The sequence below is a fragment of the Juglans microcarpa x Juglans regia genome, chromosome 5S (assembly GCF_004785595.1).
Source record: "Juglans microcarpa x Juglans regia isolate MS1-56 chromosome 5S, Jm3101_v1.0, whole genome shotgun sequence".
NCBI classification, from domain to species: domain Eukaryota; kingdom Viridiplantae; phylum Streptophyta; class Magnoliopsida; order Fagales; family Juglandaceae; genus Juglans; species Juglans microcarpa x Juglans regia.
This window is the reverse complement of record NC_054603.1, coordinates 9,102,525-9,130,519: the sequence shown is the minus strand read 5'-3', so window position 1 is coordinate 9,130,519 and position 27,995 is coordinate 9,102,525. Positions and strand designations below refer to the sequence as shown.

Genomic DNA, 27,995 nt, shown 5'->3' with positions numbered 1-27,995 from the left:
CACTCCCAACTCCCAGGCTTCCCCTTACATGATCACTTTAGTTTCCCAGAAAGAAAAACCTCTCACATTAATAATGGACTCTCCTCCTCCAGCTCCATCGCCAACTCTACCTCCACCTCCTCATCATCTACTCGCCGAGCAGTACAGGAATTGGCTGGATCTGCCCCGGGAATTGATGGAGTCTATCCTCAAGAAGCTTAGCGTCATCGAGATCCTGACCAGTGCGCAAAAGGTGTGCTTGCCCTGGCGTGACATCTGCAATGACCCCTACATGTGGCGAACCCTCAACATGGTCGACGTCCAGGACTCAAGGAACATGCCCTACGACCTCGAGGCCGAAATGTGTCGCCAAGCCGTCGATCTCAGTTGTGGCCAGTTGGTGAGAATCAAAGTCGGCCGCTTTTGTACCGACAGGCTCCTTGAGTACATCACTGAGAGGTAGTAGAATCATAAAACGATGGCGTATAATTGGAAGGCGTAAAAGCAATCATCACACCTGCATCATGCCAAAACTACTCTAAATACATATTTTTCATTTTCTGGTTTAATTTTGCATGATGTGCTCTGTTGTTATGGCGTTTGTAATTATATAATGTAATCGGAAAGAGTCTTGAGGATGTTTAGAGTTTTCCCCTTCATGTTCAAATCATGGAATTTTAAACCTTCAAGAGGCTTATGTGATTGGTTGCGTTTGGTTAATGGGGAAGTTAGCTGCTTGTTCTTCCCTCCGGCCTGATCCCTCTCGGCCAACTTGTCATAGCCTCATAGTTCTCCGTAATCCGTAAGTGACAACTGTTTGGGTTGATGCATGGCTTCAAATGCATGCAAGGAGGAAGCTGCTTTGTGCGGCGTGGATGAATAAAATTGGTGCATGATTTGGCTTGCAACGCAACCCTCATAGAAATATAGACGCCAACGACACGCATATTGTTAGAATTGCATTCCGTATCATTCTATTCTATGATTCAGTTCACATTCTATGGGGGAGGGGCTGTGGGCTCATTTGTTTTGCCCTAATTTCATGGCATTTTTCACAGTTCAAGAGGGCTCAGATACCTTGGACTTTCATGGTGTGAAATTTCGGAAACTGGGTTCAGTGAGGCAGTTGCAAATATTCCATTATTGGAAGAGCTTGAACTTTCATACTGTTCATGGACAGAAAACTTTCCGGAAGTTGTTGGCCGTAGTTGTCCCCATTTGAAGTCACTCAAATTGAGACGTGAGGTTTATGGGGGAGATCATGAGTGTGATCTTTCGGCAAATGCTATTGCAGAGAACATGCCTGGATTAGTCATACTTCACCTTGTTGGGAATAAGCTGACTGATAATGGTTTGCTGGCCATACTTGATGGTTGTCCTCACCTTCAAACACTGATACTTCGGAATTGTCGTTGTGTCTCTCCGGAAGGGGATGTTGGAAGAAAATGTTCTGAACGGAGAAAAAACTTGCTGCTTGATTATTCCAATGATCACCAAGAATTTGATGAAATGCCGGAAGTTGATAGTGGATATCATGATTACTATGACAACGACCCTGAAAATTTAGGGCTAGCTTGAATATATAAACCACTTTATCTAACATTACTCTTATTTGATTTGAAGACTCTTATTTGATACGATTTACTTGTAGAACAATCATCTAATGTTGCAATTGAAATGTAGTGGAATAATGTTATAAATTAGATATTTTAGGACAAATCCTCCGACCGGTACTACAGGAATAATTGGTTGGATCTTTGCCTTGATGTGACGTCGTTGATACTCGGAAGACTCGACGTCGTCAAGATCCTGACTTGCTCGCAAATGGTGTGCTTGCACGTACCGGGCGTAACGTCTGCAAGGACCCTTCCATGTGGCGCACCCTCAACATGGGCCACTTCAGGGAATTATGGCCGAGGTACGGGCGCTACGATCTCAGGAAGATCTACCGCCGCGCAGTCGATCTCAGTTGCGTCCAGTTGGTGCAGATCGAAGTCGGCAGCTTTTGTGACGACAATCTCCTCAAGGACATTACTCAACGGTACTATTATTATTATTATTATTATTATTTAAGATAACATTACACTTCCTGAAAATTTATTCAGAACGTGTCTCAAAAAGTATATTTTTTTAAGTATTTTTTTAATCATCATAAATATTTTTAAAAAGTTAAAAAAATAATAATATTATTAAAAAATACTTTCTTAATCATTATGCGAAAAAAAAAGATTTAGTACACAGTTTGGGTGAATTAAGCATTTCTGTATTTTTTATTATTTTTATCAATTTTATGTTTTATTTCGATTGTTATTTTTGATATTGTTGTTTGGGATTGATTTGAAAATTCTAGGTTTGAGTTTTATTTCTACTCCTTATATATATATATATATATATATATATATATATAAAATAGACCGCATTGACACCTAATCGAACATAATATATAGAAATATAGGCCCAACGACATGCATATCCAGTAAAAGTTTTTCATTGACACTTTATTCTCTTATATAAATTATAGTATTCTATGTGGTGGCGGCTCATTTATTAAGCCTTTTTATTACATTTTTAACAGTTCAGGGGAGCTTAGCTATAAACTACTGGTGCTTCAGTATTTCAGATAAGGGATGGAGTGAGGTTGCTGCAAATATTCCATTATTGGTGGAGCATGAACTTTCATACCGATCTTGAAGCACTGAAAAATTTCTGGAAGATTGTGGATATTATGATGACTACTACTACTATATTGACGATGACTTTGAAGACTTTGGTCTTGGATCTGAATCATGTGATTGAGTTGGAGCTTTAATTGAGAGATATATTTTTGTGCTGCTATTATCTATTGGATGGCTTAGAGCATTCTCATCCGCTTCCCTAAACGCCCATTATCTCTATATTTTGGAAAAACCTAGAAAGGTCCCTCCCATCCGGATCCCTAAATTAGGGATTTGATTTAGGGTTAATACAATGGTTCCCATATTTGGGGAACTACTGTACATCCTCAATCGACCCAACTGTTCATTTCCTGTTGTTGGTCCTGCATGAAGATCTCTCTTGAGTCTCAAGTGCCCTCGTTCTATCATCCCTCTCTAGCACCGTTTGCCACCATCTTCAGAGGCCCCTTCATCGGCTGGATTTCATGTAAGTCTCTATCCTTCTCTCTTGCACAAATGCACTTCTTGTTTCGGTTTCCTCCATGTCTGAACTCTATCCTTCTGTCTTTCACAAATCGAACACACCCAAATCCCGAATTGCCATGGCTTTCATCTGTGACATTGCACACTTTCAACTTGTTGGATGTATGTATTTGGATCTTCGGGCACTCAAAATCGAAAATCCTTGGGCACTCAGGATTGAGTATGGTGATTTGAGTTTTTGCTTATTTGAGTTTTTCTTCTCATAGCTTGTCTCTCTATTTTTTTATGGTTTTTGTAAGCAGATCAGATGCTCAAAGACTAGCACAAGCAAGCGAAAGACGTTTTGATCTCTTTCAGAGGAAGTTTTTTTGCTTTAAACCCTCTCGAGAATGTTACAGGGAAGTCATTTATAGTTGCAGAGGGGTCTAGATGTTGTTTGGCCTTTTCATTTCATAGGCTTATACTCCTTTTACATGAGGAAAAAAAAATCTGTTAGACTGAGTACTTGTTCTCCTTTTACATGTGCAGTTTTTCAATCATAGGGCCCAATACTTGACTAGGTATTGACTAGAATTTGGACCACCAAAGTTATGAATGGCAATGCGAGCTGGCAGACTGATTCAAGGTCAGAACTTCAATGTTCACTATAATGGTATTATACTATCTGTAAAATGATTGCTTTCCCTCTACTAATCGCTTGGATTGTTCATTAGGTTAACCTTCTAAAAGTTACGGCAGGTGCTTCTATTGGGGGAAAGAGTAATGTCTTGAAAGCAGTGAGGAAAGCAGGGCTTGGTGGAAGGAAGCCGCTTGGTTATTTATCGGTTTGAATTATACTTTGTTTCATCATTATTATTTAAAGATTCGAGGATACACTGCTGTTTATAATTGATTTCAGTATCTTTGTTTTCATTATCTTTCTTTATGGACAGTCTCTACTGCTTTGATTGATTTCACTATCTTTGTTTTCATTGTTATCATTTTCATTGTTTTCTTTGTTTTCATTTTCATTGTTTTCATTATATTAGTGTCCCTAACCCACCATGATCGACTTGGACTAATTTATGCTAATGTTTCATGTGATGTTTATAGCCATGATTATCCACCATTTGTTGCCTATTTTATTTCTTAATATGTGAATGATACTGCATAATAATTGGTACATTGATCATCACCTTGCAACTATATAAATTTCCTCCAAGACGCTTTTGTTTTGTTGTTTTGTTTCTCAATAATTATGCATGCACCTTCAACCAAGTTACCTCATTATATCTTAGATATATTGCTTCTCTCTTTGGTTTTTAGTTCTAACTCTGTCCTTTTCAACTTTTGGTGTTGATTTAGGCCTATTCTTCAGGGTTGTATGCCTAGTGCAAGGCTGTAATGATGATTCTAATTACTCCATGGAAAGGGGTTAATTCACAAGTATTTTTAATGGGGCTCCATTGATGTATGTCTAGTGCAAGGCTGTGATGATGGTTCTAATTACTCCATGGGAGGGGTTAATTCACAAGTATTTTTAATGGGGCTCCATCGATATGGCAGGGTAATCCAAACCCGGATGGCCACCAAATATTTTGTGATAGTTTTCACAAAAGGCAACCGGGGTTTAAGGTTTTGCAGCCATTCGAGGTTGAGCTTCTATCTTACGCATGCTGTAAATAAAAAAACCATTCTGAGCCACATGGAACACGCATTCCTTATGGAAGTGGATGTGAATGCTCTTATTCATTTAGCATCGAAATAGTTTCTTTGCTATCACTATTTGATTCTTAAGTGAAATGGATTTATTCATAGCATGCTCATTTATTCGACACACAGCCATTAACATTACTTTCTGTTATGATCATGACTTTCTTACTTTCTCATTATGTTTTTTCTTATTCATTTTGCATGTTGCTCAATATTTGATTATAACATTATGTTTTAATCCATATATTGCTTCTCTCATTTCTGTTTTGACAAATCCTTATTCATTTTGCATGCTGATTTCCTATTGTTTGCATTTTGGAAATTGAAGAAGCATGGCAGACACGTGATTTAATAATGTTGAAATATTTTGTTTGTTCCTTTAGAACATTTTGTTTTAATCCATATATTGCTTACTCATTTCTATTTTGATGGTCTTAGTCATTTGCATACTACTCTGTATTGTTCGAATTTTGTAAATTATATTCCTTTGATGTTATGTTGTGATTTAGTAATGTCACTCAGTTTTCTTTGTTATCTTAGAGCATTCCTGTCGTTGAATTTTTCTGCTCTAACCATCTCGGTTGTGATGATGACAAAGTCTCATAGGAACACAGAAAATTTGGTGCATACCTCCATGGCATGGTAACCAGTGGCAGCTAATTGTTGCCGCCATTCGTGGGTGCCAAATTTCTTATATGTCACCATTTGGTTCCTGAGCCGATTAGTAAAATCACGTCTCTATTTTTCTTAACTGTCTAACATGTCTACCAACTGTTGTGTGTCTATAATTTCTTCGAGATAGATTCACAAGATCATGGACATGTGTACTTCACCAACCTCCTCAGCTAGGACCCTCAAATTGACCACACTTATAGTGGTCAAACTGAACAATCTCTTGTGACTTTTGATGACTCTCCACCCAAACCCCAAGTAGAGCCTCTCTCCATAAGAAAATTAGCCAAGGGTGCGAACTTCACTCCCGAAGAAGACAAGTTACTTGTATCGGCATGGTTGAATACTAGCGTTGATGTCATCTAGGGAACAGACCAAAAACACGCCCAACTTTAGAAAAAGATTAGTCACTACTTCAATGAGTATAAACAAAGTACAACTAAGTGAAGTGCTAACTTGACCCAAGTTGAAGGGTTGAATTAAAGTGGCATGACCAAGCAAGACAATGTATAACAATCCACTTTTATATGCTTTTGGCATTTGCTTTCTTATAAGTTATGTTTCCTTTATCTACTTGGTCATTAATTTTGCCCATCTATTCTTTAATTGCAAGTTTGACAAAGCAAAGATCATATACCAATCGTTGGAGAATACCTCATTTCAGTTCGAATTTTGTTGGCACCTATTAAAGGACCAACCCAAATGGATTCAACGTTGCACAAAGGATGGTCTTAATCGAAAGTTAACGATGTCCCCTACCTCGACTCGTACCTCAGCTGCTATTGTAGATTTAGTTTGTGATATCGAGGCCAAGAATATTCTGGACAATGATGTCATTAAATTGGTGAGGCCAACGGGAAGGAAAGTTGTGAAAGCAAAACATAAAGCCCAAGGCAGGCCAGCAAAGGAGATTTTAACTAAGTAAGCTTAAGTATACTCTTATGGAGGAGTCACGTGTTCAAAAGAAAGAGTTTTCCCAACTCAAGGCCGAGAAGATGAAATGTGATCGAGAAAGAGAGGGAAATAAAATTAGACAAGAGGACGAGAGACTGAGGTTGGAGGCCAAGAGACTAGAATTTGCCTGGAGGGAAGTGGAGGAGAGAGTGGAGAGAGAGCGGTTAAAGAGAGAGGGGTGAACCATGCTGATCGATGTGACTACCTTTCCAGCAACGTCAAAGGGAAATCATGGCAAGACGCAATGTTGAACAAAACTGACTTTGTTTTTTTTTTTAATGTAATTTGTTTGTTATTGAGGCAAAGTACAATTTGTATTATTTTGACAACATTAATTAGTGAGTTTGAGACTGAGGTTGGCTATTTCTGTTAAATACTTGGATGTATGTATGTTATACTTTGTAACTTTGGTAGTATTTATTCTGGAAGTTTAAAGATGTTAACAATGATCTTGTGCATGGATAGATTCTATTGATAAGCTCGACATTACAACTGCTTAAACTATTACAGATAATGACATATTACAACAATACTTCGCATGTTCTTGAAGAAAACATGTTTTACGGACTGGAAATTGAAGAAACAGGAATATATAGTCACTACAATTGAAAGATAAAATATAATGAATTACTGCTAGTCTATTTTTTGGAATATAATTGCCATTGATGTTCAATTAAATTTTCTTGAGTTGATGATGTGCTGAGCCATCTCTAATTTCATAAAGATGCTGAATGAAGTCCATAAGTTTGGTTGTAGGATTGTGCAACAGTTCCGGAATATCATCATCAACTTGATCATACTCAATGTTTGAACCTTGATTATGATCAGGCTCGTCTTCGATGATCATGTTATGTAAAATAATACATGCTTTCATTATATTTGTTAGCTCCTTCATCTTGAACATTCGTGAAGGTCCACGAACGATTGCAAATCGTTGTTGAAAGATCTCAAATGCACGATTTACATCATTTTTTGCTGATTCTTGTGCTGCTACAAGATTTTTCTTCTCATTCCCATATGGAGATGGAATCGTCTTCACAAATATTGACCACTTTGGATAAATATCATTGGCAAGGTAGTACTCCATAATGTAGTCATTGACATTGATTGAGTAATTTACTTAAAGAGTAATCCCTTGGACAAGTTCCGTGAAAATAAAAGATTTTTCTAACACATTGATATCGTTATGCGAACCCGACAATCCAAAAAATACATGTCATATCCAAAGATCATATAAAACAACCGCTTCTAAAATAATAGTTGGTTCATGACTATGGCCAGAGTATATACATTTCCAGGCAACGAGACAATTTTTCTACTTCCAATGCATGCAATCAATGATTCCCAACATCCATGGGAATCCACGTTGTTCACCAACCGTGAGCAATTGAGCAATATCATTGGCATTTGGAGACCACAAACATTCATTAGAAAAATTTTTACGATTGTCTTCACAAATTCATCCATAAAATCAGCAGTTACTCCATATGCAAGCATTCTAAGCACAAAATTATCTTTTGCATAGACGATAAACCGAGTCTTCCAGCATCATCCCTTCTTTGAAAAAAATAGGGCTCATAAGCTTCAACCTCACATTGAACACAAAGAAATAGTGGATGACTCATACAAAATCTCATTTAAAATAGATTTGAGAGATATATTAGTACTTCTGCAAAATAGTCACGAAATAGCCCTTTATGCCCTTGAATATGATTATGCCAAATATACTTATGACGTTAATGATTGCCACGATGTCTCGATGTTGATCTATCATTGTCATTAACAACAACCTCAAACTCATTTTAAGAGGATAAGTTAAGCAGCAATTTACAAAATAACGAACGAATCATTTAATGAAGGGAGTGGAAGATGAGGCCGGAATGACAAATTACTCATAAGATGAAATCAGACTTAGGTTCCTGAGAATGTGAATAGAACTAAAAGCCTTATTTATACAAGAGACAGAGAGAGAGAGAGAGAGAGTTTCCATTACGTTCCATATGGCCATTAGGAAAAATTTAAAAATATTACCGTTACATATGGAATAAATAATGTTACCGTTGGAGGGCAGACAAAAAATGTTACCAATGGAGAAAGGACAAGAAATGTTATTGTTTTCACGCGGAGAAGATGTGTTACCGTTGGAGAAAGAAAAAAAAAATATTATCATTATATAAAATGACAAAAATGTTACCGTTAGACAAAGACAAATCAAATATTACTATTATATATACGGACAAAATCATAATAAAAAATACCATTGCGTTAGAAAATACACATATTAAAAAAAAATTATTATTTGTAATACCGTAATAGTTTGAAAACTATTATTGTACCCGGAAAAAAATCATATAAGTGTTTACAAAATTAGTAGATGTGATATTTGAAAACAATCAGAAAAAGACAAAAGAGATAGTAGTTAATAATGGAAACAGAAGTGAGAGAAAAAACAAAAAAAGAAAGAATAAAAATTTAATAGAATAGAGAAAAGATAAGGAATGAGATGTATGAGGTTTTTAAAAGATGAATAAAATTTAAAAGAAATTTATAAGTGTGATTTCTAGCCAAATTTTAAGGAACATTATAGGAAAGCATATGAGAATGCTTTTAGGCTACTAATATTTAATTTTGAGTACTATTTATCTTTATTATTACTAAGAATATTATAATTTATATCTATTATAAAGGTGGCTATCCACTAATGAATAGTGAATTTTTGCCAAATTTTCGTTCCCATGTTTACCATTTTGTCTGCCAAATGTTTTTTTTTTATCCATCGTCGTTTATTCCATTTTTTAGGTTAAAATTGGTTTTCAATGACTGGTTCTTTTACTGCTCTTTGATGTCAATGTGAGGGATGTTTTCTCCCTACTAAGTGCAGTGATATTATTTCTGAAGAATTTTAGACCACCACAAAATTCCCTCTCTCTCATTCGGCTCCTTTTCCGTCCTGAGTTCTCGCTCAACTCAGACCCCTTCTCTTTTCTCTCTCTCTCTCCACCTCACGGCCCTTGCCGCCATAAGCAGCCACAGAGTACACATGACAGAAGGGTTTTCTTGTCCCTCGTTGCCTGTTGCCTCTTTCACCAACAAAAACCAAAGCCCATAGAGAGAGAGAGAGAGAGAGAGAGAGAGAGAGATCAAAGTGAGGCTTCCGAATGTATTCCTAGGGTTCGAAGAAAACCACCTTTGCACGGTCGATGGAAGCCAGCTTGATGGAAACTTTGCTAGCTGGATTTCGTGTTGGTGTTTTTCGGCATCTCGTGTCTGTAATTTGATCGTGTTTTTGGTTATTGTTATTAGTGATCATTGGGTTTGGATTTTCACAGGTTTTGCTGGACCTATGTTTCGTGCATTTATGTGTCCAACTAGATGGTTTTGCATTTTATGGTTTCTGGGTTTAATTTCTTTGATTACTTTAAAAGTTTAAAGCTTTTTTTACTTTATTTATTTTTTTCAACATCTGAATCTAGAGTTTTCTGTTATTTTAGTTTTTCGTGGGGGAGGAGGGGGCAATTTTTGCCCCTATTCGATCGAGTGTAGTGATTTTGGTTTTTGTCTCTTTCATTTTGTCCCTGACTGAGTATCAGTTCAGTTCTTTCTCGTTCGTCAGTATGGGTTATTTGGTCCTTTGACGATCGAGTATGGTGATTTGAGTTTTTGCTTATTTGATTTTTTGTTCTCATAGCTTGTCTCTTTATTTTTGTTTTATGGTTTTTGTAAGTAGATCAGATGCTTAGAGACTAGCACAAGCAAGCGAAAGACGTTTTTATCTCTCTCGAAGGAAGTTTTTTTGCTTTAAATCCTCTCGAGAATGTTACAAGGAAGTCATTTGTAGTTGTAGAGGGGTTTGGATGTTGTTTGGCCTTTTCATTTCATAGGCTTGTACTCCTTTTACATGATAAAAAAAAATCAGTTAGACTAAGTACTTGTTCTCCTTTTACATGTGCAGTTTTTCAATCATAGGTTCCGATACTTGACTAGGTATTGAGTGGAATTTGCACCATGAAAGTTACGAATGGCAATGTGAGCTAGCAGACTGATTCAAGGTCAGAACTTCAATATTCGCTACAATGGTATTATACTATCTATAAAATGACTACTTTCCCTCCACTGAACGCTTGGGTTGTTCATTAGGTTAACCTTTTAAAATCTACAGTAGGTGCTTCTATTGGGGGAAAGAGTAATGTCTAGAAAGCAGAGAGGAAAGCAGGGCTTGGTGGAAGGAAGCAACTTGGTTATTTATGAAGCCTACTTCTTTAAATCAAGCAACAAAAAAGCAAAGTTACAAAAATCCCACTTCATTGATGAAGATTCAGGCGCCTCTAAACTCAGAGATGATACAAACAAAAAGAAAGGCATCTCCAAAGTCTTTGAAACCGTGTAGGCCGGTAACAGGAAAGCTCTTTCTGACATTTCATGTTTTGGAAGAGCACGTCTAAATGAGGCACCAAAGAAGAACCTTAAGATGAAGCTTAGTGCTGTTGCAAAAGAACAATGTCATCACTATTGCTGACGAATAATTTTTGCACAATCATCATGAGTGCATGAAAGCACAGACAAAGGCCATGGACATGGATGAATTTCTGAAGAAAATTGGACTAGATAATGGTAATATCAAACTGCTAGATTATTTCAAATATTCCCTTGAATTTGACTTTGGCTTCTTTTGAAGTTTCATTCCAATGTGATTTTTTGTTAGTCCCATATTGGAAAGACAAGCAAACTTTTAGTGGTTTATAAGTGAATGGGTTTCACAATGCATAAATTGGAATATATGGGTAGATACACAATAGTAGTGTCATCCAATGCGCAGCACTGACCACACGCACGCGCGATGGATTGATGCTGACACACTTAACACTTAGTACTTAGCATCGTCGCAAGTGACAGAATTATTTTAGTTCAAACGAAATGACATGTTTTTTCATATTTTTTTTTATAGTTATTATTAACTGTCAATGAAATTTATTTCACACATTTCTGATAAAAACCGTTTTATTTAAGTTCAAATGAAACAACACAACTACTGCTATTACATCTGCTCGTTCTAAGATTAGTGTCAAAATTTGCAATCTGTACACTATATAAGTTGAACACTCTATTAGTGTTCAGAATTTGCCATTTTCAATCTCTATTTCCTATTATTTTCTAACTATTCTTAGGCAAATATTATGGCATCTTCTTCTTCAAACTCTGCGATCACTTCTTTGAGTATTCTACCACAACATCTTTCAAAGTTGGATCGATTTGATGGAAAAAACTACAGACGTTGGAAGTAGAAAGTTGAATTCTTACTTACTACTTTGAAAGTAAGGTATATGCTGGATACCCCTTGTCTAGTTCTTCCTACAACTCAAGCTCCGCAGGAAATTGAAATTGCAGCGAAGAAAAAATGGGCTAATGACAACTACACATATTGTGGGAATATTCTCAACACTCTCACTGATCCTCTGTCCAATATGTACACACCAAAGAAAGATGCAAAGGACATATGAGATGCTCTGGAGAATAAATACAAAACTGAGGATTCCGGTAATAAAAGCTACCTCGTTAGTAATTATTTCGATTTTAAAATGGTAGATAATAGGCCTATACTTGATCAAGTTCATGATTTACAACTTATTGTCTAACAAATTATTTTTTATGGTATTCCTATTGATGAGAAACTTCAAGTGGGTGTTATTATTGCTAAATTACCTCCAACTTGAAAGGATTGCCTTAAGTCTTTAAAAAGAAAGGGAGATGATTTTACTGTTGAGGGTCTTCAAAGACAACTTCTAATTGAAAAGGAGTCAAGGCTCCTAGATAAAATCGAAGAAAGTGCTGAAATGAATAAGTCTATTCATGTTGTTGAAACAAACAACAAGAAAGGGAAAAAGTCAAGAATTGATACTCATGTTTTTAACAAACAGAGTAAGAGTAAAAGGAAAGGAACTTGTCATTTCTTCAAAAAGAAAGGACAATACATCAAGGAACGTAGACTTCAAAAGAAGCAAGAGCAAGCAAACAATATTGAAGAGAATCTCATTGTTGTAGTGTCTGAAGTTAATATGGTATTCAATAATTCTGGTTGGTGGGTCAATACCTGTGCAACTCATCATATTTGTGTAGACAAAAATCTCTTCAAGAAATATGAGAAGATTGGTGACGAGATTGAACTGTACATGGAAAACTCTTCTACCACAAAAGTGTTGGAAAAGGTACCGTCGAGTTGAAGTTTACTTTTGGCAAAATAGTCACTTTACTTGATGTATTTCATGCACCAAAAATTCATAAGAATCCGGTTTCTGGCGGTCTTTTGTCCAAACATGGCTATAAACTTGTATTTGAGTAAGATAAATTTGTATTGACAAAGAATGGCATGTTTGTGGGCAAAGGATATGTTGTTGATGGAATGTTCAGACTTAATTTAATAAGGATAATGCTTCTGTTTATTTTGTTGACTCTTTTTCATTATGGCATGCTAGATTAGATCATGTAAATTATAATTCTCTACTTCGCATGACTAGATTAGGTTTATTGCCTTCAAATTTACATGATGATAGAAATAAATGTGAGACTTGTGTTAAGACTAAATTAACAAGAAAGCCTTTCCAAAATGTTAATAGATCGTCTTCAACTTTGCTTGAGTTGATAGATACAGATAAGAGGCAGAAAAATGTATTTTATTGCTTACATAGATGATTTTTCAAAATATGCTCACATCTATTTACTTTGGAACTAAAGATGAAGCCTTAGATAAATTCAAAATCTTTAAGGCTGAAGTAGAAAATGTTCTTAACTGCAATATTAAGGCTTTGAGAAGTGATAGCAGAGGTGAATATTTTAATAATGATTTTGATCATTTTTTTGAAGATAATGACATAATACACCAAAGCACAACACCTTATGCACTACAACAGAATGGTATAGCTGAGCGAAAAAATAGAACTCTTATGGATATGGTCAATGCCATATGCTTGAACAATTAGGTCTACCTGACAATCTTTGGGGATAAGCTATATTTTTCTGCAATTCATATTTTGAATAAAGAGTGCCTTTTAAAAAGAATAATATGTTACCATATGAGTTATTGTTTAAATGCAAACCTAACTTAAATTATCTTAAAGTGTGGGGGTGTCTAGCTTATGTAACATTACCTGACTCAAAAGATCTAAATTATCTTTAGGACCAAGAACTTCAAAATGTGTTTTTGTTGGATATGCATCACATACTAAAGCTTATCTTTTTTTGAAGAAAGAATCTAATGTAATTATTGAATCAAGAGATGCTGAATTTTTTGAAAATAATTACTTTAAATAATCTCTTGAAGGTAGCACTTCCTATAAAGATAGCACAGTTAGCACTGTTGAAAACGTTTTTCTAGAAAATGAAAAGAATTTCAAAATTAGAAAATCCAAAAGAATAAGAAAAGAAAAAGGTTTTGGTCCTGATGTTATAATGTATCTTGTATAAAGAAATTCTAAAATAGTCTTGCATGAGTTTGGTTTGTGTTACAACTTGGCAAATGACCCTTCTACTTTACAAGAAGCATTGAGATCTAGGGATGCTACTTTCTAGAAGGAGGCAATTTTTTTTTTTTTTATAGAAGAGTCGGAAGCCACATGTCCAATAGTAACCCCATCCCAATTTTATTAATAGCCCTCACTTATGGCGAAGAATACCGTGGTAACAAAACTGACACTCAGGATTTACAAAAAAAACACTAACACCATCCCTTGTATCCAACCAAAACAAAACCAAAACCAAACCAACAAAACTAATAAAACCAACCTATAAAAAACATCTAACAACAGACCTACACAAACAATAACGTAGACCTGTCTATAAAAGAAAAATCGAAAACAAAAAAACACAACAACTATCTCTGTGGTCCGCACCTCCACGATTCTGAATATTTTGATTTCCTGCGCATTAGTTATACTACAGTTAAGACCATATTCTGCATGAAACTTCTAATACATTCCACACCACTTAAACCCAGCATCCTAGCTCTTACACCTAAGTGCTGGAAGACCCCACTTATCTACTTTGATCAAGCCCCGCAGCAGAGGAGGGAGCTCACTCATAATCTTCCATTCCATTTCACCTTCTCTTGCGCCCCTTCTAGCTAACCGATCTGCAACTGCATTTCCTTCCCTATGAATATGCATAAACTTTGGATCCATATTTGTGAGCAAATGTTGAAGTTCCTCCCAAAATTCCTCCAAATACCAGATACCACATCTATTATTCTTCAACCATGATAGAGTCACTTTTGAATCCATTTCAATATCTACTGCTACGAAATTTATATTTTTACAATGTTTAACTCCCTCCACCAGCGCTCGTAACTCTGCATAAATGCTATTACCATACCCGAGATTCATGGAGAACGCTAACAACAAAGCTCCCTGCATGTCCCGAATAACACCTCCAGCCCCCGAAGTGCCTGGATTCCCTAGACTACTTCCATCTGTATTCAGTTTCACACGTCCCTGTGACAGCTTAGACCATGCTATATATTTTATTTGTTGTTGTTTGATTGAGACTTGAGGTATATTCAGACTATTAAGAATGTAAAAGTCGGTTTGAGTAAGACATGGTGAAGGAGGCAATTAATGATGAAATGGAGTCTATAATATCTAATAAGACATGGATCCTTGTAGAGTTGCCTTCCAATTCTAAACCCATAAGATGTAAGTGGATTTTTAAGAGAAAATTAAAAACTGATTGATCCATGGATAAGTATAAGGCTAGACTAGTAGCCAAAGGGTTTAGACAGTCCAAGGGCATTGATTATTTTGATACATATATGGAGCAAACAGAGGGTTTCATTGTTTCAGGTCATGAAAACAAGGTTTGTAAATTGGTCAAATCTTTGTATGGTTTAAAACAAGTTCTTAAACAATTGCATGAAAGATTTGATAATGTAGTTCTTTCTAATGGTTTTCATTTGAATGAAGCAAACAAGTGTATTCATTCTAAAGTATGCAATAATCATTTTGTGATAATATGCTTATATGTATATGATATGATGATTTTCAGTGATAATAGCTCATGCATTAAAGATACAAAATTTTTCCTGTCATCTCATTTTGATATGAAAGATTTGGGTGTTTCTAATACCATACTTGGTATTACAATATATAGGAATGATAATGCTTATGCTATATTACAAAGTCATTACATTGATAAAGTTTTGAGTAAATTTAATCATTTACTTGAAAAATCATCTTGTGTTCCATATAACCCTACTTTTAGCTTGGAACAAATAAATATCGATTTGCATCACAACTAGAATATTGTATTACTATTGGAAGTCGGATGTATGCAATGCATTGCACACGTCCAAACATAGGTTTCTATGTGGGCAAATTAAGTAGATACACAAGTTGTCCAGGCGTGGAACATTAGAAAGTAATTTCTATTGTTTTGGGTTATTTAAAAGGAACTAAGTCTTATGCTCTATATTATGGAGGATATCCATCTGTAATTGAAGGTTTTAGTGACGCTAACTACAAATGTGTGGATGATGGATCTAAATCCACAAGTGGGTGGATGTTCACCCTTGGTGGCGTGGCCATCTCATGGGGATTTAATAAACAAACTTGCATGACTCACTCAACTAGGGAGTCTGAGTTAGTGGCTTTAGGAGCTGTTGGAAAAGAGGCTGAATAGTTGAGAAAACTCTTAATAGACTTGCCTATGCGGACAAGTCCAATGCCCTCCTATTTCCTTACATTGTGATAGTCAAGCTTCATTATCAAGAGTGTAGCAAGTCATACGATGGGAAATCAAAACATGTAAGTCTTTGACATAACATTGTGAGATAACTTTGGGAAGAAGACATAATCACAATAGACTATGTAAAGTCAAGTACAAACTTGGTAGATCCTTTAACAAAGGGCCTAAATAAGGATCTGATTCGTAAAACATCGATTGATATGGGTCTAAACCTATGGAATAGATCACTAAAAGATGGCAATCCAACCTAATTTGGAATTCTAAATTCTAGGTTCAATGGGAAAAACAAATTCTTATTAGTGATGGTAATAGCACTAAATTAGACCATTATTAAAAAAATTATTGTTTAATACTAGTCCTGCAGTGAAAAGGAAAGGTTGAGCATAACTCTTAGTGAGTTCGCATTAAAGGTATTTTTATGCAAGATCACCTAGAAGAACTCTACCTATGTGAATGTAAAGTCAGGCCGCTTTTGTCAGAATTTGGTAAACCGCCTATAGCACTCATGAAGTTGGAATAACGCGTATAGCCTTTAATGCGCAGCTATAAAGAACGATAGAAATATGTATTGATATGTGTTATCTTTCTAGTTTTATCACACGACATGATAGTTCAAAGACATCATGTCTACTATCATATTGATAAAGTTTTGAGAACCATACACTAAATGGAAGTTCAAACCCAAAAGGTACTTACATTTAAGTATCAACATATAATTGTAATAGCAGCATTTTTTTTTAAAAAAATATTATTTATTATTTGACATAAGTGGAGGAATGTTGGATTATTTCAAATTTCCCTCCAATTTGACTTTGACTTCTTTTGAAATTTTCCTCTAATGTGATTTTTTGTTAGTTCTACATTGGAAAGACAAGCAAACTTGTTGTGGCTTATAAGTGAATGAGTTTTACAATGCGTAAATTGGAATATAAGGATAGACACACAATAGTAGTGTCACCCAATGCTGCACTCATGCGCGCGCATGATGCATTGACACGTTAGACGCATTTAGCACTAAGCATCGTTGTAAGTGACAGAATTATTTTAATTCAAACGTAATGACATGTTTTTTCATCTTTTTTTTTTTTTTATAGTTATTATTAACTGTCAATGACAGTTATTTCACACATTTCTGATAGAAACCGTTTTATTTAATTTCAAATGAAACAACACAGCTGCTGCTATTACATCTTTTCGTTCTAAGATTAGTGTTCAGAATTTGCGATCTGCACACTATATAAACAGTGTTATATCCTGAGGACAAACTTGCCAAATTTCCTTTTGCAAAACTTAATTTTGTGAGTGGGAGACAATATTTGTCTAAGAGACAAATTAACAATCGTCTCACTATTTATCATTTTCAATCTTTGTTTGCTATTATTTTCTAACACTAACTTCTCATACGTACCTATGAATGGATATCCCTCCTTACTACGCAATTTGTCCTTTACCTCCTCTTGTTAATTTCTTACTGTTATTATGTGTTTAGCTCATCCCAAATACTTTGCATTTCCTCGTGTACCACCAGTCTCAAGTAAAGCGAAGGTCAGTTTGCATTTCCTCAAGGCTTTTTTATTTTCCTTCCTGGTCTTTAAAGCCTTATCTTCTCGGAATTTCTTCAGTTTGCAATTTCTTAACAAATGTCGTTGACACTGACAGTTATTGTTGCCTTCATTGTTCTTTTAACATTCGTTCATGTTTTAGCTTTGAAGGCAAAGGTATAGTGAACTGTACATATTATATATATATATATATATATATATATATATATTATAATGTACATATATATAATATTCTCTGAAGATCTATAACTTGGTTGAGACTATGCTATTTTTCTGATGTAAATTCGATTTTGTTGGATTTTTTGATAAAAAAATGTGTTGTCGGACGTGGACGGGTGCGAGATGGGTGCATGGCTAGCACCCCTAGGGCCCATGCGCATGCCTTTGAATGTACAATGCATACCATGATTGCTATAAAATTAGAGAAAGGAAATTCTTCATCTTCCATTTGTCATCTTTAATTACACAATTTTTGTATTGCATTATAGGTAATTTTATAAGAAAATTATTTGTACGCTACTAAAGTATGCAAGCTGTCATGCGCACTCATTCTGGAAAAATATACAATCTAAAAATTTGTGCAAAAAAATTTAATTTTTTAAAAATAGACCCTCTTTTTAAAAGTGAGTATTCGAAACTTACACTTTAAAATTACATCTATCTTTACTCAATTTTATTTGTCAACCTCTTAAATAATCAACTATTTAAAATGTGCCAACTCATCAATGTTGTGCTTTTACTTCTTCTTTCTTTATCTATTTCACTTTAATTTCCACGTTTTAATTCCCTTTTTCCACCTTTTCCTTCAACAAAGGGAATCATGTGGCGTGGCGTGACATGGCGTACTCTTTTACCTTATCCCACTTTCTTTTATGTAATAATTATCGAGTTTTGTTACATAATAAACTACATTTTAATTCTCATTTTTTAACATTTTTAAATTTTTTAATATTTTTTTTAAATGTTTTTTAAGTTTATTCTTTTTAAATTATTTCAAATTTTTTATTCATTATTCATATAATAAATATTTAAAAAAATTAAAAAATAACAAAAATTAAAAAAAAATATGAAGTGTATAGTGTGAGGAGGTTGTGAAGATTTATTTATAATTATCAGCCAACTCCTCTTGAAAAATATTGATACTTTGCCAAACGAAAAATAAACTTGTTAATATACATATATATATATATATATATATATCTATATATATATAATAAACTACTGTCAAGATCAAAACTAGATTTCGTTTCCATACATCCCTTTGAGGAGAATTTTTCTTTCTATTCAAACAACACTCCCGGCTCCCATGCTCCCCCCTACATGATAACTTTAGGTAAAACCACACCAACTTTTCCAGAAAGAAGAACCTCCCACATTAATGGAATCTCCTCGATCCTCCAGCGCCACCTCTACCTCCTCATCATCTTCCCATGGAGCAGCACAGGAATTGGCTGGATCTGCCTCGGGAATTGACGGAGTCTAACCTCAAGAGGCTTAGCGTCATTGAGATTATAACATCCGGATTTAACAATAAGTCGTTTTCTAAAAATTTTTGTTTTGGATTTACACGTACGAAGAACTTAATTAATTTTTAAGTATTATTTTTTTATATTGATTGCGGGTCTAAATTATATTTTAACAGATATCAAATTTTTTTAAATGAGCTTGTTATTTTAATAATTTTTTTAAATAATTTTAAATTGGATGGAAATATTTTATAGACCGAGAAAATTTATAAAACATGTATATATATATATTTTTTAAAATAGGTCGAGACCTAAAATTTAAAGAGGAACCTATCTCTTAATAGTTTATTTTTTGTCACTGCAAAACATGAGACAAATATTGGAAATGGCCCGGTATTTTGATCAAGCTCAAGCCCATCAACGCAATTTAATTATCAAGTCCAGGCTCACCACTCCATGCACATCCCTATATCCCTTACATTTACGGCAACTGTCACAATGTATATACAACACGTATACGTTAGACAATACTGGTGTCCCTTCCTATAACTAGGGTTGCCAACTTGCCACCGCTTAGATTTTTGGGTGAAAAGACTCTTTCACGTAGCTGTCGACAGAAGCACAAGCCTCACTGCCCAGTACACATTTAGTTGTTCTCCACGCCTCACTTCCAGAATGAGATAACTGCCCCACATCACCGTAGCAATCATCAACCGCTGCCCTTCTGCACCACGAAACACGTGCGACACCCACTATAAACCGAGAACCACCTAGCTTGGCATTGACCAAAACTCAACCCGCATCCCCCATACAAAATCGACGCAACGCATGCACGAAAGCCCCAACCCATGAACGGAAACAACCAAACCAGGAAGCCAACCACCGTAGCCTCCACGCAGTCACCGTGCCTTATAACGCCGCTACACCCGTGCACCCCCACCGTAGCAGCACCACCTCCATCTCGGCCGTAAAAGAAACTTTTTGTTTTTACGTTGAGAACTCTTGCCCCTGCGTGCAATTTGGAGACCCACTTTCAGAGGCTCCAGCCACCACGCCGCAACCTCCTTCAGCTGCTCAGCCTCTGTACCACCAAGAGCTCGTCCACGGCGCTGCCTTAACACCACCCTCAAACTCACGGAAGTCCCCTGTTTTTGCACCAAGAAACAGAGCACTACCGTAGCCAGACCTTCCTTCCCAAGCACGTGTTCAGCCACCGTTCTCGACTGAAACGGCCACCACCCAGTCTTGCTACGCCCTGCACCACCGTGCTGCTCGGCCGCCGCCTCAAGCCACTGCTCTCTCTTCCTCTCGGTAACATTTTTTTCCTCATGCCGTAATCGCTCTCTCTGTTCTCCCATCACTCACTCTCTCGCTCATCACTCTCTCTCTCTCTTTCAGTGCGCCGCCGTCGGGACAGCCACCGTCCACCGGAAACTATCTCCGCCGCGACCTCCTTCCTTCACGGTGAGCCTCCGTCGCACAAGGATCTCTTTCGGTTGCTGCACTTCATTTTTTGTTTTGATTATCTTGTTTCTCCAGAAACAAGTTTAGGCATTTGACTCTAGTCATGTTTTTCTTTGTAATTTCGAAAATGCCATCAAGCTTTTGTTTATTGATTATAAGTAAAGTAGCAGCTCATACCTAGCTTTTTAAAGTGTTTTTACATTTTGCCCTTCCAATTATAAAACTACAAGTACTTTTATGAATATTTCAGTAGATTTGATTTTTACTATCGATGGGCCTAACTCTCATTTTAGAAAAAAAAAAAAAAAAACTCGTTTATTTTTAAGTGTAGTGCGGCTCATTTTTTTAAATTAGTCTAAAATATGGATTAACATAAAATAATTACGGTTTATAATTATATTATTTAGTATTAATTTTTAAAGTTAGATTTCAGTAATAAATAAGTTAGAGCTTAATTACTCAGAGATTTTTAAGTGAATATGGAGGTATTTGAGAATTTATGATATTTTAGTGTTTGAAAAAAATTTTTTTTTTTAAGAAAATAGGTTATCTAGCGTTTCATGTTTAAATATTGAAAAATGTGTTGATTTCATATATTTATGGAAATTTTGCGATAATGTTATAGGTGATGATTGATTTTCGTTCAATACTGTTGTAAGAAATTTTTGAAAGGCTAAAAAGTTTAGGTAAGTGGAGTTTATATACTAGACTTTGCATAAAAATAAAGGGCTGAGGTTAATTTCTGAAAAATATGTATCTTTAATTATGAAAAGAAATTTGAGACGACCTTTTATTCTGCATTACTCATGAAATTTTATATAAGAATAAAGTATTTTCTGGCATAACTATGTAGACATGAATTGTTTTGGCATTTTATTTCTGAACTGTGCAAAAGAAAGCGAATATGAAAATTTGTGCATAAATTATATTTTTGTGATCTGATTCTGTTCTGTTTTAAAAATGTTCTGTACTCTGATATGACATGATGTGATTTCTAAAATATCTGGCATGACATTTTATTTCTGTTCCATTCTAACCTTACCAATAGTGTAAAATTGTGGCCTTTGTTCGAGTTGGTATCAATTTTTCTATTTTGGTGCACCTACTTTGAAAATAAAATAGTTTTCTGTATAATTTTTTCTATGTACACTCTCAGAGCTCCGAGAATAATAAGGAGAATAATTATATTAGAGCGGTTGATTTGGAACAGAGAGTCCTACGCGTCATTAAGAGTTTGAATTCTACGACACTATGGTTGAAAATATGATTTTTAGATAATAAGAGGTAATTCTCCAACTCCCACGGGATCGGAACGTTACAGAGATCCTGATCAGTACTGTGCAAAACGTGTGCTTGCTTTATCGAAACATCTGCAATGGCCCCTCCATGTGGCGCACCCTCAACATGTGCTACGTCCAGGACTCATGGGACATGCGCTATGACCTCAGTTGTGGCGTGTTGGTGGGAATATTGTGGTTTGGCCTTGATTTGGTGGCCTGGGGACACATTTGTTTTGCCCTAAATTTATTGCATTTTTCACAGTTCAAGTGAGCTCAAATATCTTGGACTTCTAAGGTGCTGTGAAATTTCGGATAAGGGATTCAGTGAGGCAGGCGCCGCAAATATTCCATTATTGGACGGGCTAGCTTGAACTTTCATACTATTCAAGGACAAAATTTTCTATAAGCTGTTGGCCGCAGTTGTCCCCATTTGAAATCACTCAAATTGAGAAGTGAGATTTATTGGGGCTGGCGTCAGTCAACTCATTAAAAGAATAAACCACAAATACATAAGCCATTTAAAAATGAAAAAAAAAATCATAAGTAAAAAAAGAAATTAATTATGCTAGAATAAGCCAAAAAGTTAATGAAAAGTAAACAATTAAAGAAAAATAGCAACAAAAAAAAAAGAACAGATTTAATTAATTATTTCGTCTTTAAATAATTGAAAAGATAATATATAGTTTATACTTCAAAAAATATCATACTGCAATTGAAATGTTGTAATTTGATCTTCTCAAGCATGTGGTGGGATAATGTTACAAAGATGTTTTAAGACTAATCAATGATCATAGGTAAGTATTTACCAAATCTCCAATATATTATGTGCCGCCAGCATGCACGCTTTTGAATGACTTTAGCTATTCCATATTTCATGAGTAGTACTACTGCCTGCTAATTATCATGATATATAGCTATAAAATTAGAAGCAGGAAAAGTTTCATTTTTTTATTTTGTCATTTGTAGTCCATTTATATGATCAGACATCAACAAATGTGAATATAGGGATGAACAAATTAAATATAAAAAATAGCGTTGATGACAAAAATATAGGAATTAGAGATTGCCATGCAGCAGTGATAGCTTGTGATTGTTTTATAATAAACAGCGTCATTTAATTTGATTCGCGACGAACGAGATGAACTTCTTCACATTCCAATATATATTACCGGCCGGTTAATAATTCGATTTAATTAATTAAGGAGTAAAGGCGCTGCAGCCTCCTTAATTATCGCAAAACATGCTGCATGCATGTAATTTGATTCGTTGAGTCGCGAAAGCATCATGCATATTGCTGTATATCCCCAAGCGTCGTCGTCGTTGATTGCTTTATTGGTTATTAATTTAGTACCGATACAACTTTATTTTTGGAAGTGGAACTAAATCAAACGAACACATGATATTTAAAATGATGGAAGAAAGAAACTTAATCGTCAATGGTGGTTTTGATTTTTCGTTAATTTCCATATTTCTCTTTCAGAAGGAACTTCCTTTCTATTTAAGTTAGCAGCACTACTCCCTCACCTTATACATCGCTTCGGGTAAATGTACCCCACCAACTTTTCCAGAAATCAAAACCTCTCAACAATGGACTCTCCTCCTCCTCTTCCTCCTCAACCCTCCGACCAGGACTACAGGAATTGGCTGGATCTTCCCCTTGATGTGACGTCGTCGATACTCCGAAGACTCGACGTCGTAGAGATCCTGACCAGCGCGCAAATGGTGTGCTTGCACTGGCGTAACGTCTGCAAGGACGCCTCCATGTGGCGCACCCTCAACATGGGCCGGCACTGCCACGTGGACTTATGGATCAAGTACTTGCCGGCCTACGACCTCTGTCGGAATATCTGTCGTCACGCCGTCTATCTCAGTCGTGGCCAATTGGTGGGGATCGAAGTCGGCTGCTTTTGTGACGAGAATCTCCTCAAGTACATTACTGAGCGGTATTAATATTTTTTTTTATCTGTTTCATTAAGTATGTTAGTTTCTAATATTGTTTTTTGGATTTGATTTGAAAACTCAGGGTTTTGAATTGTATTTGTAGTGATGTTGATGGCTTTTGTTCTCAGTAATTAATCCATATATGTACAAGTGATCACAACTGCATGCATGCTTGTGTTGATGGCTTCAAGTGCGTGCTTGCTTGTGGGAAGCTTTATGCGTTGGGGATGAAATTAGCGTTCAAGATTTGGAGTAGTGGACAGTGCTCGATCCCTACCACACATTGGGCTTTATTTAATTAATTCTTGGAACATCTGTTTTTCTGCATAGTACTCTAAAATAGGCAGCAATTGCACCTAAATCCTCCTTGAAATATATATAGGTCCCAATCATGACATGCATATATATATGCATTCTATGTGGTGATTAAGTTGCTCATTTATTTTGACTTTTTATGGCATCTTTAACAGTTCAAGGGAGCTCAGATACCTTGGAGCTGTATTCTGGAACTTTAGTATCTCAGATAAGGGATTGAGTGAGATTGCTGCAAGTATTCCATTGTTGGAGGAGCTTGAAATTTCATACTGCTTTGGGATCACTGAAAAATTTCTGGAAGCTGTGGGCCGCAGTTGTCCCCATTTGAAATCACTCAAACTGAGAAGGGAGGTTTGCTGGGGAGATCCTTTCAATGAGTGTGATCTTTGGGCAGTTGCTATTGCAAAGAACATGCCTGGGTTAGTCAGTCTGCAGCTTGATGGGAATAACCTGACTAATGAGGGTGTGCAGGTCATTCTTAAAGGTTGTCCTCGCCTTCAATCACTGGAACTTCGGCATTGTCGTTATGTCACTATGAAAGGGGATTTTGAGAGGTGTTGTTCTGAACAGATCAGAGACTTGCAGTTTCATTGTTTCAGCGACCGAGAATTTGAGAGAATGCTGGAAGATCGTGGATATTATGATATTGATGATTATAGACCGCGTTACGACTTTGATCTTGGTTTTGTATCTGATTGAATAGGTGCTTTGATCGGCGAGTTATGTGCTGCTTTTATCTATTGGCTTAGGCTACTAATTAATTATGCTTAATTTCAATATAATGTTCTCAGTACTCCACTTTGAGCTCACTATATTAACGTGGTTCTATGATCCATAACCATTTGATTCACTCTTATTTTTTCTAGATAAAATTCAACCAATAAAGGTCTCGGAATATGGAAGCTGAATTAATGGTCGGGATTCGGGAATGCATGCAGTACCATGCAGCTAGCCTACGGCCACTTTTCTTTGAGTTTTACAAGCTCTTGTTTGGGAACATATATCATCTTATCTCATTTTAAACTTTTTCATAATTTCATTCTCAAACATAAGTTCTCAATACAAATACTTTTCAATTTTTAATTTTTAAATTTTTTATCTAATTATTATCTAATAATTAAAAATTTTTCAAACTTTTGAATAAAATACCAAAAACAATACTACTTTTTCAAATTTCAAAATATAAATAAAAAAAAAATTCTTCTAACAATATTTTAATTTTATAATATTTTTATTTAACTTTTTTTTCTCTCCTTTTTAAAAATTCGATAAAATATTTTAACTCGAATCATTTCACTACTATTCACAAAATTCTCATATGCATCTCTTTTGAGACACTACTAAAAATCCGATAAAACGTTTGAATTCTTAGAACAGAATTAGACATGAGGCACTTTTCACAAAATCGCTACTCTCTTGAGTCACTTTTCATATCTACAGATTTTTAAAATGAGTAATAATAAACCACCACTCTTTTTAAAATTAACTAGAAGTCTAGAAGCGAAAATGTTAGAAGAAACATATATAATAAGAAGGGGGCGGCTACTATGCCGCCCCATTTTGACCGCTGGGCGGTATGCCCAGCGTAAAAATTTTTTTTTTTTTTTTATATTTTTTTAACATATTTAAATATATATTTAAAAATAATAAAAAAAATACACCAATATACTTAAAATCACTTCCTTAATCACTAAGTAAAAAAAAAAAAAAAATTGACTAGCGGTCAAATGGAGGTGTCAAGTTAGAGAGACAAAGTAGACTTTCTCTAATAAGAAATAAAAGAAAATATTAGAAAATGTTTGAAGAAGACCTAAAGAAGAATAGAAAAGTCCATAAGTTTTTTTTTAATATAAAATCTCTTGACATCAAAATTAAATTTTTACGGCCAAGATTTGAAGTTTTTAATTAAGACAACTTTAATTAATTTAGCATAAGATTAATTGGGACTATATTATAAATTTTAATAAAACCAACTTCTATGTATTTCTAAGTTGATTCGCCACGAACGAGATCATGAACTACTTCAAATTCTAATATATATTGCCGGGTTTAGAGTTAAATAGTTCGATTTAATAATTTTGCTATACATAATTAGTCGGTGTGTTAACATACCATTTATAGTAAAACTTATTCTAATTTAAAAAAATTAAAATTCCATTTATTTTTTTAATATAGATGTCGAAAGCTTTCTAATAGCGGTGTATGTGGGTATAAAAATACACAAAAAAATGCTTTAAAAAACTGTTTTAACACTTGTCGGTACCCTCTCGGTGGACGTAGCATCGTCCAAACAATAAATATACACTAACATGAATATTTCTCGATCATACGGTTGGAAAATTGGATCTTAATTGGATGTGTTTTTCGAACTATATATATATATATATATACACACACACATATACATATGCATGCTGATATTGTTGACGTCATTTTTATGGAATTTGAACAGTTCAAGGGGGCTCAGACGGTACTTTTAAATATCCTTTTGTTTTCAGACAAGTCTTTGGCTGAAGCGGTCGCAAGTTTTCCATTATTAGAGGAGCTTGAAGTTGGTGGCTGTATTTCACATCGGCATATTGATGGGTTGGGCCGCCATTGCCCTCATCTGACATCACTCTGCCTGTCTTCTTTTGTCCCTCCTAATGAAAATGCTTTTGAGACGTGTGATCCATTGGCAATTGCCATTTCGGGTTTGATCTTTCTTATGATGGCCTGCAAGCCATTCTCGATGGTTGTCCTCGACTTCAATCACTTGTACTTGAAGCTTTTAGAATTAATGTCTCTTCTCAGAGCTTCGTATCTACGTCGATTTTCTGAGCGGATCAAAGACGTGCGCATTATTTCGGACTATACACTAAAAGAAAAAGGAACTTTTGTGACTATTTAATTGCGACGAAAAGATTATTTATTATTGAATCCATGTCCAGTCATTCAATGACTGCTCAGCGCTCAACCATCAACCCCCAACAAGTAACTGCAAATGCAGTTACGTATTGAATGCAATTGAATGCATTCATACTGATATGTTCGCCTATAAATTGAGGCTCCCAGCGAGAGCCTCAATCATACCCAAGAAGAGAGAAGAGAGAGAGCCCGGAGAGTTCTGAAAGAAAAAAAGAGAGTTGAGTTGAGTGGAGTGTGATCATCTTCCTCTGTAATATTTTCTTATGTACCACTATTTAAATAATGAAGCTATTTTCTGTAGATGTAGGCAGTTGCCGAACCACGTTAAATTCTTGCTGTCACTGAGTGCATAAGTGTACTCTTTTATTACCGCTTTTATCCCTTCCGCTGTATTGATTTCTCCAACAAGTGATATCAGAGTGATTGTTGGGAAGAGTTTTTTTTACAGAAAACTTGGTTTTAGTGCGTAGCTCAGTTTTCAAATTTGAGCCTACCACTGTGTTCATCTCATTGAGATAAGAAAAGCCGTGAAAACCAGAGTCCGGACGGACGCCGCACGCTCCCCCATGTGCCTTCTGAAGATCGAAGAGTGAGCCCACTCTCGACACGCGCCAAATGGGCCCAGGAGAGGCCCAAGCGCGTGATACCCACTCTCGGCACGCGCCACACGCGCTCTAGAGAGAGTCTTGCGCGTGAAGTCCACGCGCAATTGAATCTAGAAGGCGCATGAAATACATGCACCTACGCGTTCCACGCGCACTAGTGAGTTTCTGGCACGTGAAGAACATGTGCCTACGCGCTGTTAGTCGCGCCACGTGCTGCACGCGCGACAGTGTTCCTGTTTTGGTTCTATTGCTCATTCCTTGTGCTATCTGAGTCTGATTTTGACGAAACAAG

The 27,995-nt window shown here is 35.7% G+C and overlaps 4 protein-coding genes across 7 annotated transcripts; 2 read left to right on the top strand and 2 right to left on the bottom strand.

Annotated features, from left to right (window-relative positions):
- Positions 1-23: 23 nt before the first annotated feature.
- LOC121268492 (putative F-box/LRR-repeat protein 23) lies at positions 24-10,665 on the top strand. Of its 4 annotated transcripts, none has more exons than XM_041172803.1 (5): positions 24-438; positions 1,038-2,020; positions 2,555-3,120; positions 3,419-3,741; positions 10,594-10,665. In XM_041172803.1, exons 1-2 carry the CDS (start codon positions 29-31, stop codon positions 1,555-1,557), a joined length of 930 nt encoding a protein of 309 aa, XP_041028737.1. In that variant the 5' UTR covers positions 24-28; the 3' UTR covers positions 1,558-2,020; positions 2,555-3,120; positions 3,419-3,741; positions 10,594-10,665. The 4 variants fall into 4 exon arrangements, with proteins under 4 accessions (XP_041028737.1, XP_041028739.1, XP_041028738.1 ...); XM_041172805.1 differs by having other exon boundaries at positions 10,572-10,665; XM_041172804.1 differs by lacking the exon at positions 10,594-10,665 and adding an exon at positions 3,846-3,991.
- On the bottom strand, positions 7,108-7,521 carry LOC121267070. Its single transcript, XM_041170947.1, has one exon. It carries the CDS (start codon positions 7,519-7,521, stop codon positions 7,108-7,110), a length of 414 nt encoding a protein of 137 aa, XP_041026881.1.
- A 3,760-nt stretch (positions 10,666-14,425) lies between the features above and the next one.
- On the bottom strand, positions 14,426-14,836 carry LOC121267069. Its single transcript, XM_041170946.1, has one exon. The coding sequence runs from the start codon at positions 14,834-14,836 to the stop codon at positions 14,426-14,428; it is 411 nt and encodes a 136-aa protein (XP_041026880.1).
- Positions 14,837-23,522: 8,686 nt separating this feature from the next.
- LOC121267067 (putative F-box/LRR-repeat protein 9) lies at positions 23,523-24,890 on the top strand. Its single transcript, XM_041170945.1, has 2 exons — positions 23,523-23,878; positions 24,347-24,890. The coding sequence occupies exons 1-2, from the start codon at positions 23,523-23,525 to the stop codon at positions 24,888-24,890; spliced, it is 900 nt and encodes a 299-aa protein (XP_041026879.1).
- Positions 24,891-27,995: the final 3,105 nt, after the last annotated feature.